Here is a 19,076-nt window from a genome sequence, read left to right as displayed (position 1 = left end):
CCTGGCAGGCGTCTCTTCCTCCTTCTTCTGGTCCAGCACAAAGAACCGTCATACCTGCGTTGCGCAATCTTTGTTTCTGTTTTGCAAATGAGCTTATGATCGTCCTTAGCGTGTATTTACACTTGGCTTGTTCTACCAACCCAAGGTTGACTTCTCTCAGGACTGTCGAAAGACGCCCCCCTGCCAAAAAAGAATGTTTTTATAAATACATCAGTATTAAGAGACAGCTTTCAAAGCATTTGTTGTTCAATGAAAACATTAAAACCCCTTAAAAGTTTTCCCAATTGTCAGATTACAGAAATACACTTCCACGTTATGCATTGTGGGCTTCTATTAGCATGTAATTTTAAAGTGGAATGAAAATATTATTTTCATTCAATTTGTTTAACAAATAAAATTTTAAAAGTGAAAATGGAACAATATGTGCAATAAATTAGTCTTAATGTGAGTAAGAATCCAGCTGTTCTGTGAGGACGGTCAGAAAACACTGGTGAGCAAACCGGTGATTTTAGCCACCAGGGGGCAATCAAACTGTGTAACTTGATTGCCCCCTGGTGGTGGTGGCCTAGTGGTTAGGGCATAGAGTTAGGAATCCTCAGGTTGTGAGTTTGAAACCCACTCCCACAGCTTGCACGCTGAGCAAAGACCCTTAACCCAACACTGCTCCCTAAGGGGAACGCAGAAAAAAACGCAGGAAAACCCCCCCAGAAATGTCCAGGTTTAGCGTCCCTGAAAGGCCACTGCACTGTCACAAAACCAATCAGTCTTGGAGCTTTGAAATCTGCTAGCAGACCAGTTTGGACCATTGATCTCTATTTATTCACTGGATTGCTTGTATTCTAAAAATAATTGAGCCACCGGCTGCCATATTGGTACTCCCCACTCCTATGGAGACACCCCATAAAAACGCCTACATGTGTAGCACTTGACAAAAACAAGCAGTTTGCATTTCACAGGTAATTTCACAGTCAGTGGATGAACTAACCAAGAAAATCCATATATACCCCAATGTATCCTATAGTAGAGCATGTAGCGTAACCTTAATCTGGCTATCTCGCACTGACTTGAAGATATTGACTGAGATGGCCATTGACATTGTGTCTAATGTTAGAAAATAGAAAGTTATTCACTGTGAAATGTCAATGTAGTTTTTTGTAGTGTTTGTTGTATTTCTTATCTGAAAAAGTCATGTGCTGAAATATTTTGCCTGACTTATAGACAAAAAAAAAAGGAACTCAAACATTTTTAAAGGCTAATGCACAGACAGAGCATAAAAGTATATGGCTCCCTTTTATCTGCTCTTTCTTTTATCTTTTCTCCTTTTTCCTTTCCTGTTCTACTTTCCCATTGCAGTGTCCATATAGTCTGTAATACTCCCTGCACGAATTATACTAAAGTTATTTATATGCATAAGTCAAGCAGAACACTATGGCGATAGCCGTACTGCTCCACTTGTGAAAGTAAAATGTGTTGGGCTCTTTTTGGCATCAAGACAATTATTCTTATTGCCACATTACCAGACTGGACACTGTTGGAAAAAAAGTGGTCGTCATGACTATAGACTTAATACTGACTATGCAATGTGATGTGCCTATTTTTTATTATAAGTTACAGTAATCTACTTATGCTATGAAAAAGCAAATGTTTGTCCAAGTTATAAATTTATCTTTTTTTTAAAAGTCTTAAGCCCGCTCACTGTAGCGCACGTATTGTTTACGCTGTGACCAGTCTAACTAGGGAGTACCAATATGGCGGCCAGTGGCTTCACTCAACCCCAGTGACTAAATAGAGGTCAGTGGTTTGGACGAGCAGAATGCATATTGATGGCATTACTTTTAAAGATAAGGCCACATTCATCACTCTAAATATTGTGATCTGTTTTGCTGACATATGTTCATGTAAATTCTTTAAAGAATAGAAACTGGGTGGTGGTGGAGTGGTTGGTGCATAAAAAGCTCATTTAATAATAGGTACAAATAAAGGAAACATTTGTTGTTAACAGATAAGACCCTTAGGCTACGTTCACAGTGCAGGTCTTGATGCTCAATTCAGATTTTTTGTTGAAATACGATTTTGCCGTTCACATTTCCAAATATAGGCGACTTGTATGTGATCTCATGTGTGAACTGCATTCAGCGCATGTGTCCCGCATGCGCAGTAGAGGACGCAATGACATCACAGCTCTGTGCTCTGTGTTTACCGAAGTAAACATGGATGGTGTTATGGTCCCAACCATAAAAACACAATATTTTCAAGATGGTTAAACATAAATACTGCTCTCCGCGTCGTCGTCCGTCATGGTGGTTGGTTTTTTTTATGCAGCTTCTGCGTATTAAGACCCAGAATAGTGACCTTTGTCGGGTATTAATGGCGTTCAGGCCGGATGAATGCGACCTAGCTGTTCAGACACAGGTCGCAAGGCTAGTGATCTGGGTCGCATTGGAAAATATCAGATCTGTGTTGTTCAGATAGCCATGAAAAGATCAGATCCGGGTTGCATATGGGCCAAACAATCGGATTTGAGTCACTTCAGGCTGCAGTGTGAACCAAGCCTTTGTGACACAGTTTTTTTTTCTCTAATTCACAAAGGAAGCATCATACACTGCAAAAACAATCCAGAAATAAGTAAAAAATGGCTTAAATTAAGTATATTTAGCCTTAATTTGAGCAGGTAAATAAGATGATTTGCCAATGGAATGAGTATTTTCACTCTTAAAATAAGATAGTTAGATAATATTTACTTGAAATAAGACGATAAAATAGTTTTTTCTTATTTTAAAAGGAAATTGTCTTGTTCCATTGGCAAAGTGTCTTACTTATCTCCTCAAATCAAGGAAAAACACACTTATTTTAAGAAAAAATAACTTATTGAGATTTATATTTTTTGCAGTGTAGGACTGGAGTCCAGCTAGTTTAAAAGCTGTAGCATCTCAAAGATTGGAGCTCTTGTACTTTGAACTGCATGTACGTTGTATTAATCTGTGAGAGCCTTAGTGCTAATTCTACACCAGCAAAGCTTAAATGAATTAAGGATGTAAAAAGTGTTACATAACTGCTATACCTGTTTTGTTAGGCAGTTGGCTTACTTTCAGTAAAACATGACTGCATGCAAAGTTAAGATAAACCTGATAATTAAAAAGATATCTATAATTTTCCTAAAACTATACTATAATGTCTACAGCATAAAATCCTAATACAATATGTCTGTTTTATGGTAAGAGAAAATAAAACATTGAAAATTTTTAAGTGGTTGCATTACTTCAAAACATTTTATGGAAAATAAATACAGACTTTCTTTTGTTTTTCCCCAGCCAGCAACAGCACAGTTGGTCCATGGAGGGATTTTTAAATCAGGCTGAGGGAGACATATCGGCGTGACACGAGCTCCTGTTGAATACAGCCACATGTCAGCAATTTTTAATAGGTAAAAAAGGGACTTAAAAGATTGAAAACTTGCCCATTGTGATGTGATGATCCAGTTCCACCAAAGCTATATCATAGTTCATTGGAAATGCTGGACTGTATTTCTCATGGACTGAAACAGACTTGATCGTAAAGACTTGCTCATCTTCTTCAACTCGAAGGTCAAACTCTCCCACCAGAACCAACACGCCACTCAGAAATTCTCTATGCACAAAAAAAAAGGATGCCGTTTTGGTGATTTTTCAGCGTCTGTCGGGTCATTGGAAAGATTGAATGCAGGTTTCTGTACTTTGATAGTGATGGGAAGCAGTGTGCTGCGGTCAGGACCCAGCTCTCCGTCAGAATGGCTCCTCCACAGAAATGAGAGCCTCTGTTCTGCATGGAAACCTCAATATAAAAACACAAGACCGAATGAAACATTAACTGCTGCATAGAGAAGACCCAAAATTATAACAGGAGACTAAAATCTGTATAAAGTATCAAATAATCACACATCTAGGGTAAGTTTTTAACTGTAAAAAAGTAGCTTTTAAAAGGAAACACAAAGCGTAAGTAACAGACCAGCCATGGGTGGGATCCATGTGTAGCTTGGGTTCCCCCGACCACCCTCAGGAACTGAACCATTGGGTTCACCGGCGGAGCGGCACCACATTTCTGATCTGAACAGAAAGATGTAGAAGAAGCCTAGGTGCATCATTTCTGAGATATCTTTGTATATTTTATACGGTAACCCAAAAACTCACCGGTCTGAACAGCAATAGCACCAGAGTTCATCCAAAAACAGAAGCAGAGCAGAACAGAGGCCCTCATCTCAGATACAGCGTCTAGAATCAGGCTCACTGCAGGGGCAGAAAGAGTTTATGACAGAGTTTATTAGCGGGCTGGTAAATGTCTGCGTCGGTCATGATTGGACAAGTTTAAACTGCAGAGCGGTGTGAGAAGTCAGCAGGAAGAACCAGACGAGAGAAGAAGATAAGGTCGTTATTGGTGTGAATCAGAATCTATTTACTTTATTTCTGTCAGAGAAACTGGGATTATCACAGCAGATCACAGCTTAGACGTGTCACACATGGATCTGAGCTAAAACGATTTAAATGGTGAAATAAAATAACCAGTGGATACAGACCTTTGCATAAACAAAGCTTCTTTGGATACAGTTTAGTGTTCAGTTTAAGCCGGGTAAACACTGTGGGATATTTTCAGTCATTGCATGCAGCTACAGCTCACACTGTACAATGAAACCTGAGGGTTTAAAAGTTCAAAGTGACGCTTAGTTCACAATGTACGTCTAAAAACCACCCGCCGGACCGTGCGCCGAGAGATGGTGCTGGTTGGAGTTGCAATCTGGAAGAAGAAAAGCCTTGTTTGCACATGCACAATGCTTGAGGTTCTGGTAAATCGGCTCGTAGCTCTGCTTCAACTGCAAGATTTGCCCACAAACACTTTATGAAGGCCGACTGAATTTCAAACATGTACGATTGTCTCGTGACCATACGATTCCTGTTGGAGAGGTGGTCGTGAGTGTATACTACACAACGCAGGACTCACCATTAAGCTGGAGAATCGGCCCAGCTTGTATAAAATATAAGACTATAAATGTATTAAAAATACTGTAAAGAAAAACCTGAACTATGTAGATAAAATAAAGCTGTCAGAAAACTCCAAAACAGCTTCACACACAGACAGCTACAGATAGTGGCATGGATTGATCAAACCATGCTACTATAGTTTTTAAAAATCTCAGTAATTAGGGGATGTCCCGACCTGATACTGATATCAGGTATCGGTCAGATATCAGACAAAGAATATCAGAATATATCGACCTGCATCTAAAATCTCTGATATCACATGTGGATAGAAACGCTTTGCCTCTATCTGCTTCCTTTAAAGTTTCATGGTTAATAGCAGACGGGTCATGACTATTCTTCTCTGATTGAATAACATCATGACCAACCCGCCTCTAATACAGGGGAGAATGGAGATGGTTGCAACACTTCTTTTTTTTAAACACTCTGAGATAGTTGGTCCCACACCAGCTGTTTGTTTATATAAATTAAATGGCGGAAAAATCTATTAAATCAAACTTTCATCTGTCTTCTAATACTGTTTTAATTCGAATACATGTAACACATCTTTTAGAAATTCATATGAAGAAAAGTCGATGGTTGCAGCATTTTAAGAAACCATCAGTTTGACTAATAAACTTTTTTTTGTCTAAAGCATATTATGCTGGTAATTTATATGGTTTATGAAAATATGATTAACAACTAAACTGCAGCCCTTGGTGCTCTGAAAAGTAGACATTTTGAACTACTACATTACTACTTATTGAACATCTCAAATTAACACTGTTAAAGATAGGAGGAAAAAATGAATTCTGATAGAAATTGTAATCTTATTAAGATAAGAGAAGTTGCTTAGAGTTACAGAAAGCAGCTGCTTACCAACTGGGCTCACATCTCATGAAGAGGCTCAGATTTACAGTTAAAGAAGCATTTTATACATCTCCAGTCTGACACATCATGACATCATACACATTTGCAGGTGAGGAGATGCATATAACATGTTAACCATGAAACATCATACAGTCAGGACAGAATGGCTAAAAATTAGCCTGGGTGCCATTCCGAACTTAGTCCCGCCCACAAGAATTGAGTAAGACTATGTCAGGCTAGCTAAAAATACCCCACATAAAAAAAAATAATATTTAAAACCTTTTTTTCCAATAAATAATCTTGAATGTGTTTTCTGTTCTGCTGGTGAAGGTGAGGGTTTACCTGAGCATGTGCAGAATCAGTGTCATTAATATAACGTGTCTGATTGGAGTAAAGGAACCTGTGTCCGTCTCCGCTACATAACTACAAAGTGAGAAATAAAGTATCTATGATTCGTACAGATATTGTATCGGAACAATATTGGTATAGTTTCTTGAATTAAAGAGTTTATATTGGGACACAGGCTGCATCTAATGAGTATTTGGTAAATCGATTAATCTGTCAATTTGTTTTTTGATTAATTGATTAATCATCTGATAGCTAAAGGTTCCTTAAAGATTTTTTTACAAAATCAAACAAGATGAAAATAAAACTTTTCCACTGGATAGAGTGGTATAGGCTGGATAGAGCATACTGACAGATGAAAAGTATTTTTTTTTTTTATCTTTAATGCTAAATTTTCAGATTTTTGTTTGCAATCTAAATATAATTAATGCCATGAGTTGGTTGCTGAAAAAATATGCTAAAGGAATATTTTTCAGTCTCTATACTCCAGTTAACAATTCATTGATTATGTCAATAACTGATTAATGACGAACAATCAGATTAATTGTTTAAGACCTAATTGGGAGACGCCTAACCAGCATCAAATGTTCTAAACCTGCTAATATTACAATTCATTCCACAAGCTTGTTACAGTGCTACACCACAAGCTGTAATAATAACTATTATTCATTCAGAATCTTTGTTATATTACAATTTTAACTATATTAATCAAGAGATGAATGGCTAGAAAGATGACAATAACAATTAAGCTATTTAAAGCAACCATGTCTATGTGTTGTTGTTTTTTTTAACTCTTAGTTTATACAGATTAGCCAGTATTCACAGAAACTTAAATATAAATGTTGTAAATGTTGAGATCAGAGATGCAAACATGTCTGAAACCAACCAGAACTCGACGCTTCTATCCCATATGATAAAACAGGTTTCCCTCCTAAACCCTTTTGTTGGCTCGGATGCTGGTTGGCTTATTAAGTCTGACCTTTAAGGCAGGGATTTATAGGACTGGAAACTGGACACCGAGGCCAAACCAAACTCCCCCTAACAGGTTAACATCTGCAGCTAGAAGAAGAAAAAAACATTAAAACACACAGAGAACAAAAAGCTGAAGTTTTACCTGCAGCCGAACAAAGCAACAAATTCTTGATCAGGGTTCTTGGTATTTAAATTCAAATTGAGTGAGCTTCCTTTTATTCCCATTTATAAGGAAAAAATGTGGGAGGAGTCACAGGGAAACAAGATAACTACCTGCTACTCTGTTTCTGTTTTTACTGGAAAGACATGAGGAATGCAGTTTCCCATAAACTGGACTTTAGATTCTGTTACTTTGGGTGCTGCTGTGGAGATTTAAAGCACCATTAAACACTAACTAAGTAATTTTAGAGAGAATTATTCTTTTTTATCTTTAAATGAGTTCTTGTGCGACGGATGATAACAGGAAAAAATAAGAACTTTCAATCTCCTAATAAACTAAGAATGCTTTTTTAACACTAAATGTTTATTTTTCCAAATAAAACAAATGTGTTTTTATAACAGAGGATAATATATATTTATATATAACATTTCTTACCAAAAAATGTCTTTTTTTCCCCCTTTTTAAACCACCACTACTCATTGTATGAGTCTCATAGGACTTCATTTCCATTTTTACAAACTGATGACTCAGTCTCTTTTATAGATATTTCATGGTTCTGTATCTTTGACTTGTAATGCAATTACCATGAACTCATGGTGAACTATTTTGCTGACACAAGTTCATGTAGCTTCTTTAAAGAATAGAAACTGGGTGGAAAGGTGGATGCATAAGAAGCTCATTTAAAAAACGTACAAATAAATAGGAAACATTTGTTGTTAACAGGTAATACCCTTAACTGGGTCTTAGACCCCATAGACCCTTCACAAAGGAAGCGAGTCCAGCTACCGGTAGTTTAAAATCTGTAAATCAGTGCCATGGTCTAGTTTTTTGGGTGTATATTGTGACAATAACCTACTCTAAAGGTTGGTTTCATGCTAATGGTTTATTTTTTACTGCACTCTAAAGCTACAACATCATTACTGCTAACAAGACTCAAATTTAATTATTACAGAGGTCAGTAGATGGTTAGAATCGGTCAGGGTTTAGTTGTGGTTTGAGGACCCAAATGCAGAGGCAGAGAGGCTGAGGAGATTTCTTGCAGTTTAATGGGGCAAAAACAGTAACCAAAGGCAGGAAACCAAAAATCCAACAAATGAAAACCAAAGCAGAACTATGGAGACATCTGGGGAAACCAACCACAAGGAGCCAGGGAGAGACGAGGTAGGTGGACAACAGCATGGGGGGACAGCAAAGACAAGGAACCAACAAGGAGTGAGAGCAGAGGGAGAGTATGGCTCTGTTCGAAAACCTAGGACGCATCCTTAGAAGACCGGATTCGAAGGTCGATTACGTCATAGCGCGCCGCAGAGGTCTGGTCGGATTCCAAGAGTCCTCGTTATGCGGCCTTAAAATGCGTCCTTCTTTTTGCCCGATTTGAAGGACGGGTCCGATGTATCCTCGGTATTCTTGGATATCCCAGGATTCATTGCGAGACCAAGCAAGCCGTGATCAGAGGAAAGGTTACTTGGCGCCGAACAGTGGTGAAAATTGGAAGTTCAGTTTAATATAATACAAGTCATTTAATAGTTCCGTCTGAGATAAATGAAAAATAGTTTATTTAATGGTTATAGAGTCAGATATGTGGCGGTAATGTTTGATTTATCTAAAGTTTTTTATCTGTTACTGTGTAAATGGGTTTGGCTGTAATTTAAGGACAGATTCTAATAGATCTGCAGGGTGGGGACTATAAACCTGATAGGAGTTTTATCTTTTCATTGCTGTTTTGCAGAATATGCTTAACTACGTATTTTTTGTTGTTGAATATTAGAGATTTTGCAGATATATTTTTTATAAATACATTGTTTAGATTTACTTATATATTTCTAACCCTTTTATAGAATACAATAGAAAATCCCTTTATTGTCCCACAATGGGCAAATTTACAGCAGCAGAAAGATTATTGAAATTGGTCACACAAATGTGGACCTTAGAAAAATGTATAAGAATAACATAATAGGGAAGAGTTAAAATATAAACAATAAAATACTGTAAAGTGTTTTAACAATATAAAACTGGAGAATTAATAACCAATATGCAGCTATGGACATTTTTACAGCGATGGATATTTGAAAATAGCAGCAACATCAGAGATGTGCAGAATGACAGCAGCAGGTTATTTAACTGACTAAGGTTTCTATCATTACATTTGATTTGATTCGTTCCTTCTCCCGGTGGTTGGAACCTTTATTCCACTCTGGATTCTTGTGAGTCTTTGTTCACTTCACAATAAAAAAGAAATAAATAAACAGTTTTGAAAACTTCTGTAATTCTTTTCCTGCTTTGTGTCTCAACGTTTACGGTTGCTAAGCAACAGAGCATACAGCGGTAAAACCCGCCGAAGGGAGGACCTGGTCGAATTCACAGACAAAACTCTTCCGGTCTCCTTATTTTCAAGGACTTCGAAGGATCCAGTCTAGGTAGACCGCGTCCTTGGAGGATGCGTCCTACGTTTTCGAACAGAGCCTATATGTAGCTGACTGAGACAATGGCAGGGCAAGATAAAATCCATTTTATCTTGATATTTTTTTTTGCCTTTTTTACATTTCTATATTTGATGTATTTTGCCCTGACATCTTCTTGTTTTTATATTACTTTGTAAAGCACTACCGGTATATGAACAATATTTATCATTTATTTATCAGCTAATTAAATAAACTTTGTTTTAAATTAGTTCCGGTCTCTTGTCTTAGAAACTCAACCTCTGGTGTATTTTATTAGGATTTCTATGTAACACAACAACAGAAACATTGTGTCTGACTTTGTAATCCAACAAAGATGATAACTTTGTACAAATAAAAACTGGAGTGTATTTCTCGTCAGTGACTCAATAATTGGCAGAAACACATTTTACTGGTAATACAGTAACCAATCTTAAAACAGACTCTAAAATGGATTCAGGTCTGAACTTTGGGCGTTAGGGTTGTGCAAATAATCAATGTCTGATGTATCATATATATCCTATAATATTACAACTTAAAAAAAGGCACAAAGCAATACTATCTGTTTAAATCTAAGGCTCCCTAAGGCAGGAGAATGTTTATCAGTTGATGGCTCATTTGGCTACTACTCCATCACCCCTCAGTGGGAGTAGTAAAGGCATTTGATGCTAATAATAACAGGTTATGGTGGAGCCAGACTGAAGCTGACAATTAGAGCTGAAAAACATAGGGTCACCTAGCAACCTACCATGCTGCTGCAGAGGATCACTAAAGAAAAGGATCAGTAATCTACACTGAAAACATGTGCATGAACCAGATCCTCATTTACAATGTAAAAATATTTTATCTGCAACAGAGCTGTTTATTTTTTAAACATTCGCCATAGAATGAACCTTTGTTTGTTCCTCACACTGGAAAAAACGATCTAGAAATAAGTAAAAATGTCTTAAATTAAGTGTATTTCCCCTTAATTTGCGTAGGTAAATTAGACAGTTTGCCAATGGAATGAGTATTTTTACTCTGATTAATAAGATAATTAGATAATATGCACTTAAAATTAAACAATGCTATTCTGTTTTCTTATTCTAAGTGTAAATTGCCTTGTTCCATTGGCAAGATGTCTCTTTTACTACCTTAATCCAAGGTGAAATGCACTTATTTTAAGAAAAAAATGACTCGTCTAGATTTTGATTTTTTCCAGTGGTAAATTTATTCTCTATGAGCTGCAAATCTATGGGAAAATGGAGACACACATGGAAAACTATAGATAAAAATTATAATAAAATAGAATCAATGCAAAACTGAATCAAAAGGAAAATTCTTTCCTATAAACATTTTAGTCCACAGAGTAGTGATACCTTTTGGTAATGATTTTTTTTTTCAATATTTAGGCTGAATCATTTCCTTCTTTGCTGTTTTATCCTAATCAAGGTTTAGATATTGTCATATTGAAATTAATAAAATCTTTACTGTCAACTACAGAGCACTCAGAGCCTTAAAATCACATATCCACTGAACTGACAACCTTATCACACCTGATTACTGTTTTATTTGAGCTTTATTTGGTTTCAGTTTCATCGTCCAGCTGGAAGGTGAACTTCCACTGAAGTCTAACGTTCTGTGCTGCTTCCCTCAGGTTTTCTTCCACATTTAGCCTTTTTTTTTGTCCTTCAAGCATCATCCTGAGACTAGATCTCCCAAATATGTTAAAGCCAAATATCCTTACAGCATGATCCCTCCAGCATTAAGTTTATTTTGGCAACAGTATGTCCAGTGAAGGCTTTATCTGAACAATTCTTCCACCAGATGTTTGCTTTGTTGCCTAAACAGCTTACAGCAAACTGCAATCAGGACTTTTTGATCGCTTTCCAAATTTTACAAATGGTAAGATATCTGTAGGGGCTGATTTTTCATCATTAAATCTTTTTTTCAAAGCTGCAGGGATCCTAAACTTGCTTTGTATGCAGTGAATTGTGTTTCAGTATGATTTCAAAGAAAACATTTTGTGAAAAAAATAAAATTCAGTAAAAAATGTAATCTAGGAAAATGGAACTGTGAAAAAAGATTTCATCCACAAAAAAAAGAGTTAAAAGTAACTTTGTTGTGTTCTCAGATTTTGTTCTTTTTTTTTGTTTTAACATTTCATATTTTTGACATTTAAAAAAAACAGATTTTAAATTTGATGATGTTTTTAAAATACAGTGGGAGGTTTGGACCTGCTGTGGCAGGCTGTGGCTACAGGACCCTATGCTGCATAAATATGCTCATCCTAAGTTGTAAAAATCTTTGTTATTAAGAGGCTGGAATAGTTACAAAATCACAGAACTAAGCTCTAGTTTGTTTTTAAGATGGGGCATAGTTTATATCTTAATACCTGCCAACATAACTGTATGTTATTGCACTGATGTGTCTCTATTTAGGTTAATTGACTGAACATTGCTGGATATATATTTCTGTTGGCGTATGACCAACATAAAGCTACTTTTTCATCCAGTATCTGCATTAAAAAGCAACCTACAGATCTAGATTATTCTGTTTTCTTTGCCTCTGATTTCACTTTAAGCCCTCTAAGCCCCCTGGTCCCTGTTTATGCTGCCCCGCGGCCCAGACCCTTGGCTGTGTATGGTTGGATGTGACTCAGTGCTTGGCGAGGTTGCTGGGCCACAGTTGTCAGGGATGTGTTGCCAAGCTTTGCTGGGAGAAGAAACAACTGCTCATTGTTTTCCAGACAAGACCTCAGCTCTACAAAATTGTTGCATCTTTCTGTTATTTGTTAATAAGTTTGTTATTGTTTAACAGGAACACTAAGGGTCCTTCATCAAACGAATCCACTTTGACTGTCAGTTATTTTTACTTTTGGCTTTAAAGTTCTGGATTATTTTTTTATTTGTTAAACTATTTAATTTGCTTTATTTAAAGATTTAAAAAAGGTGATATCCATATCTGCTGAGATGTCTATAAATGTTTATCATTCTACTGGGCCAGTAATTAATCTGCATATTCTAAAACTTTCATAGACCACAAGGATAACTTATCATCAAGCAAAATTGTACTGAAAATTGTAGAAATCTGATGTGCTGTTACAGCAGTGGTAAGATGAAAGCCCATCTTGTTTTAAGAGCAAATTGTTTAAAATATAAGGATAATATTACGGTAATCTGAGTAATAAAAGCTAACCTCTGTTGGTTGAAAGCCCATCCTGTTTTACTAGATTTTCCAAAAAGCCAGACAGTGTTAACTTGGAGGAAAAAAAAAACATGGGCTTGGAAATGAATTAACAAATTTAGTTTAATTCAGTTTACTTACATTACACCAATTTACAAAACATGTCATCTCAAGGTTTTACAAAGACAATTCAACCAGATCATACAGTCAAATTGATTCCAAGTTTTCTAAGGAAAACCAGTTGATTGCATCGACTCGAGGGCAGTGTCTCACACTAACCATGCTTGTAGCAACAGTGGAGAGGAAAACTCCCTTTTAACAGGAAGGAACCTCCAGCAGAACCAGATTCAGCTCCACAGGTAGCCTCGTCCAGGAAACACACAGCCAGGTTCCAAGCCAGCTCCCATGTCAGAGGATGAAGAGAGCAGTGTTGTATAAAGTACTGAAATGTCGGAGTCAAGTAAAAGTATAAGTACCTCTCCAAAGTATGACTTTGGTAAAAGTTCAAGTCACTGACTGAAATGTTACTTGAGTAAAAGTCTTAAAGTATCTGAAATGGCTTGTACTTAAGTATAAGAATTACTGTAAAACAGATGTACTCGAGTAATGTAGTGAAAAGTGTTAGTAAAAAGTAAGTGCAGTTTGAGTGACATTTTTTTACATTTTGGTAAACTTTGAAGGTTAAATTCACTTAAAATAATATAAACAACCAACAGTAGGATAAATTTAGACTGGCTTTGCCAAACAGGCGTATCCTATTGGCAGAGGTGGAAAGTAACAAAATACATTTACTCAGGTTACTGTATTGAGGAGGTTTTTTGTGTATTTTGTATTTTTCAAGCAGTTTTTAAAATCGTTAATTAAAATTTTCCTTGATTACGTTTTGAGCGAAGTATTGTATTTCGTTACATTACAAATCCCATCCGTTACTGAGTAAAAAAAAAAAACTTTAGAAAACAGAAAGGAAGACAAAAAATCGGGCCCGGAAGCACTACAGTGAGTGACGTGATCAGGATGTAGATCTAGGCTACGTCTTTCTGTAGGAGATTGGGAACGAGATGGAGGTGAATCAGGAGAGCGACGACGGTTCAGAGAACGTTTCACTAGAAATGCTAGCTGAAACATTGAATTCTGCTGTCCAAAACGACGAAAATCCTTGGCGTCATTTGAAAGACTGCTTTTCATTTAAATTCAAGATGGCCGACAGTATCGTCATGCAATGCCAGATGTGTCTGCCAAAGGTGACTGAACGGGCAGCATTCAATAACTCCACATCTAATCTGCGGAAGCATGTTTTGGTAAGTATTTAGTGCATCGGTACTTCAAACAAAGTTTTCACGACTAATAGCCAATTAGCAAAACAACCTGTTTCGTGGCATTGCTAATTTTGTCTAGCACAGGGGTCGGCAACCCGCGGCTCCGGGGCTCTGAGTGACTTGGGAAAATAAATTGCTAAAAAAAAACTACCATAAGTATTTAATTTAAGTCAGTGTTTCCCGCAGCACTATCTTGGCGAGGTTGGCAACAGTTTTTTTTAAATGTAATTAAGTAACTTTTACTTAAAATGCATTTTAAATTAGATACTTATTACTTTTACTTGAGTAATTTTTCTGATGGGTAATTTTACTTGTACTTGAGTAATATTTTATCCAAGTATTGGTACTTTTACTTGAGTATGATATTTTAGTACGTTTTCCACCTCTGCCTATTGGTGTTGATGAACAAGCCCAGGCAAGACCCGACTTTGTAGTCAGTAGGCGGGGTCAAAACACTAACCCTAATCCTTTTTTTTTTTTACTTAGTAACTAAAACAAATATTAAAAATGTATCGGAGTAAAAGTATGCAATTAAGTTCATAAATGTACTGAAGTAAAAGTGAAAGTTCTCAAAAAAATGTATACTCTTGGAAAGTATAAAGTGCTCCAAAATATACTTAAGTACAGTAGTGAAGTATTTTTACTTCGTTACTATACAACACTGGAAAAGAGCACATCCAGTTAGTCACAGTCAGAGAAACAGGACTACACTGGAAAACAGGCCAAGCTCCAACATCTAGAAACAAAGGTGTTGATGGCAGCAGCACAGCTGATATTTCTCTCCAGGATGGAGTCACAGCCAAACAGGAACAGACCAGAGATAGAATGATGCATTAGAATGATGAAATAGGGGTCCCTATGTCCTCCAGCAGTCTAAGCCTATAGCAGCATAACTAGAGACAGCTATGTAATTTAATTCCAATTTAATAAAACCATCAATCAAAAATGCTCATAATTGTCACATCACATTTTATGAGAGTAATATGACTACACTTCAGGTCTGCAGGTGGTGGTAATATGTTTTAAAATGGCGATGGTATGAGAGTTTTAGCTAGCACACTGATGATAGCTAGAAGTTAGCACAAAGGCAGGAAGAGGAGCCTGTAGACTTCCTTTTTTTAAATGTTTTATCACACTTATACTGAACATTTGTACAAAACAGATGTAGCTGAGAACATTACTCCAGCTGATACATATTTGAGGCACACAAAAATGAATAAAATTAAGCTAATCACTATGTTAGATCTAAAATGAAGAAAAAAAAGAAACCTGTATGCTTCCTACAATAGTTCACATCAAAGCATAGGGAGCTCAGGTCACTGCTGCCAACTCTTCAGGTAAGAGAGTCACTATTGGCCGTCCCAAAGGTCACTAGATTACATCATCCCCTAATTTGCATTTTGTGTCACTTAAATTCATCAACTAGGAAAGACGATCATTAACACCAGCAAGGTGGAAAGTGATTAAAACCATGTAGAAACATTTAAAACTAAAATTAAACACTTGATGAATTTCAACCCTGTTTTCAAATTTGACCTAAAGACGTTTAGCGAACACAGAGGATGAGGCTGAGTAAGAATGACAAGCAGGGAGGGATCTGTTTTAGTGAAACAGTTTCAAAGAAAAAAACTAAAGTTACGCTAAATATATTTAGATCCAGCTTTAAGAGGGGATCAGCGGAGGATTTGTCCAGTCCATCTCTATTAAAATAAAATATATCTCTTTATGTGTCTCCTGTGTGACACATGCAGCTTCAGGTGTTTTGCTTTGTGTAACTTGCTTTTTGTTTTTTTTTCTTGGAAGGCCGTAGTCCAGTATCGTTCATTTTTCAGACGCTTAACAACATACGTGTTAGGCTGTTCAGAATCACCTCAGCTGTCTGGACTTCCTGTTCTGCCCAGGATAGAGTTCTTATTGCTGAGAAGGGAGCCAGGAGGCTAGCTATCTGATGAATTCTGGGGCAGTCATTTAACATGTAGGAAGAACACATAAAGGAATAAAAAGACAAGATCTAGAACATGATATTAGAAGTATGGTAGCAGCTAGTATTTGGATGGCAGCCCAACTTTTATTTATCTAATTGCTGAAAGCACCAACAAGAAAACTCATTGTTTACATAAACATATTACTGGAAAGACTTATTAGATACAGGAATTTAGAAATTCAGCTGCCCAAATGGAGCGGATGTCTCCCATCCTTCCATTCATGGCGTCGGTTTTAATCCCAAAAGGCAGCATTAGGTCCTAATGGAGCTGTTCAATATGCCCCTTTAATCTGGCTTCCAGATACAGTGCTGGAAGTGGAGGACTGATCTGTTATGCACCACAGGAAACAGGTCAGCTGGACAGATTGAGACTAATGGTTCATTTATTCCACCCCTGATCTCTTCCACAAGCTTTTACTCAACTACAAAAACACAAAGAAGTTAGACTGTGGAGCAAGGGGTCAATTTATCCCATTCTGCTGTTAACCAGAGGATGCCAGCTGGTAAAGTCAACTCAATTAAATTCAGTCCGTTCATATAGTGGCAATTCACATGTTACCTCAAGGCAATTTACAGAGACAATTCAACCAGATCATACAGTCAGATTGATTCAGTTTTCGATCAAAACCAGCTGTTTGCATCGACTCATTGACTCAACGGCAATCTCTTACACAGAGCATGCTTTTAGCGACATTGGAGAGGAAAACTCCCATTAACTGAAAGAAACCTCCAGTAGACCATGCTCAGTGTGCGTGGCCATCTGGTGTTCAAGGAGATAAAAGTAGATATACAGAAAGAAGCAGAGATACAAAAGCTCTATATGACAGCTGTGTCCTTTTACTGCTGTATAAAATGACGAATGGTCATTGTATTCAGCAGTAAACAGTTTTTTCCAGACTAGGTAGGATGCCCTTAGACATATAGAGCATAATTTTCTCTCCAGTTTCTTAGCGTTGTGTTAAATGTTTAGCTCTGTATAAAACCAAAGAGCCAGCTTTACTTTTTAAAATTTTTCTTTTTTATAGTGATTATATTTTCTACTCAGGGAGCTAGTAACTCCATTAACAAGATCATACATTTGTGAAGGTGAATACATGAAATGGTTGCCTTCTGCAGTATTGTTCGGTGAAACAGGGAAGACAAAAAGTGGAACAGATTCTTTACAATTTCTAACTGTATTATCGTATAATATGCTAAAGTGAAACCTTCTTCTGGAGGAGGAGAAACCTCTCAAATTATTTGGAAATTTACTAAATCGTGTTAAGAGAGGAAATACTGGTATTTCTTTACATTCAATACCATGTCAGCACAAGGTTCAAAGTATGAAAATGACAATGTGTGGGACTATTCACATTTTGAACAAAGACAAGATAAGATTAAATCATTAAAGGCTGCATTTAAGCCATCACTGTCAATAACCGCATTGATGATTAAACCCCCACTATGATGACCCTTTGGGTATTCAACACTAAATCACATACAGGTGCTGGTCATAAAATTAGAATATCATGAAAAAGTAGATTGATTTCAGTAATTCCATTTAAAAAGTGAAACTTGTATATTATATTCATACATTACATACAAACTCATATATTTCAGATGTTTATTTTGTTTAATTTTGATGATTACAAATGACAACAAATGAAAATCTCAAATTCATCATATCAGAAAATTAGAATATTGTGAAAAGGTTCAAAATTGATGGCCCCTGGTGCCACACTCTAATCAGCTAATTAACTGAAACCACCTGCAAAAGCCTTTAAATGGTCTTTCAGTCTAGTTCTATAGGCTACACAATCATGGGGAAGACTGCTGACTTGACAGTTGTCCAAAAGACGACCATCGACACCTTGCACAAGGAGGACAAGACACAAAAGTTCATCGCTAAAAAGGCTGGCTGTTCACAGAGCTCAGTGTCCAAGCACATTAATAGAGAGGCGAAGGGAAGGAAAAGATGTGGTCGAAAAAAGTGTACAAGCAAGAGAGATAACCGCACCCTGGAGAGGATTGTGAAACAAAACCCCTTCAAAAATGTGGGGGAGATTCACAAAGAGTGGACTGCAGCTGGAGTGAGTGCTTCAAGAACCACCACACACAGACGTATGAAAGACATGGGTTTCTGCTGTCGCATTCCTTGTGTCAAGCCACTCTTGAACCACAGACAGCGTCAGAAGCGTCTTGCCTGGGCTAAAGAGAAACAGGACTGGACTGCTGGTGAGTGGTCCAAAGTCATGTTCTCTGATGAAAGTAAATTTTGCATTTCCTTTGGAAATCAAGGTCCCAGAGTCTGGAGGAAAAGAAGAGAGGCACTTCATCCACGTTGCTTGAAGTCCAGTGTAAAGTTTCCACAGTCAGTGATGGTTTGGGGTGCCATGTCATCTGCTGGTGTTGGTCCATTGTGTTTTCTGAGGTCCAGGGTCAACGCAGCCACATACCAGGAAGTTTTAGAGCACTTCATGCTTCCTGCAGCTGACCAACTTTTTGGAGATGCAGATTTCATTTTCCAACAGGACTTGGCACCTGCACACAGTGCCAAAGCTACCAGTACCTGGTTGAAGGACCATGGTATCCCTGTTCTTAATTGGCCAGCAAACTCTCCTGACCTTAACCCCATAGAAAATCTATGGGGTATTGTGAAGAAGAAGATGCAATACACCAGACCCAACAATTCAGAAGAGCTAAAAGCCACTATTAGAGCAACCTGGGCTATCATAACACCTGAGCAGTGCCACAGACTGATCGACTCCATGCCACGCCGCATTGCTGCAGTAATACAGGCCAAAGGAGGCCCAACTAAATACTGAGTGCTGTACATGCTCATACTTTTCATGTTCATAC

At 37.2% G+C, this 19,076-nt stretch overlaps 1 protein-coding gene across 1 annotated transcript in view; it reads right to left on the bottom strand.

Moving 5' to 3' along the window:
* LOC119772234 (ovochymase-2) overlaps window positions 1-7,445 on the bottom strand; it is a 35,168-nt gene extending 27,723 nt beyond the window's left edge. The window contains exons 1-7 of the mRNA XM_038268589.1: window positions 7,318-7,445; window positions 4,167-4,262; window positions 3,985-4,082; window positions 3,713-3,810; window positions 3,458-3,627; window positions 3,292-3,387; window positions 2-180 (exon numbers count right to left, since the gene is read on the bottom strand). Of these exons, the coding sequence (XP_038124517.1) occupies window positions 2-180; window positions 3,292-3,387; window positions 3,458-3,627; window positions 3,713-3,810; window positions 3,985-4,082; window positions 4,167-4,233 (708 nt within the window). The 5' untranslated portion in view covers window positions 4,234-4,262; window positions 7,318-7,445. The remainder of the gene's footprint in view (window position 1; window positions 181-3,291; window positions 3,388-3,457; window positions 3,628-3,712; window positions 3,811-3,984; window positions 4,083-4,166; window positions 4,263-7,317) is intronic.
* Window positions 7,446-19,076: the final 11,631 nt, after the last annotated feature.

Source organism: Cyprinodon tularosa, unplaced genomic scaffold, assembly GCF_016077235.1.
Source record: "Cyprinodon tularosa strain WSP-4 unplaced genomic scaffold, ASM1607723v1 ctg703, whole genome shotgun sequence".
NCBI classification, from domain to species: domain Eukaryota; kingdom Metazoa; phylum Chordata; class Actinopteri; order Cyprinodontiformes; family Cyprinodontidae; genus Cyprinodon; species Cyprinodon tularosa.
The sequence above is the reverse complement of the archived record's forward strand: the minus strand, read 5'-3'. Positions and strand labels throughout refer to the sequence as shown.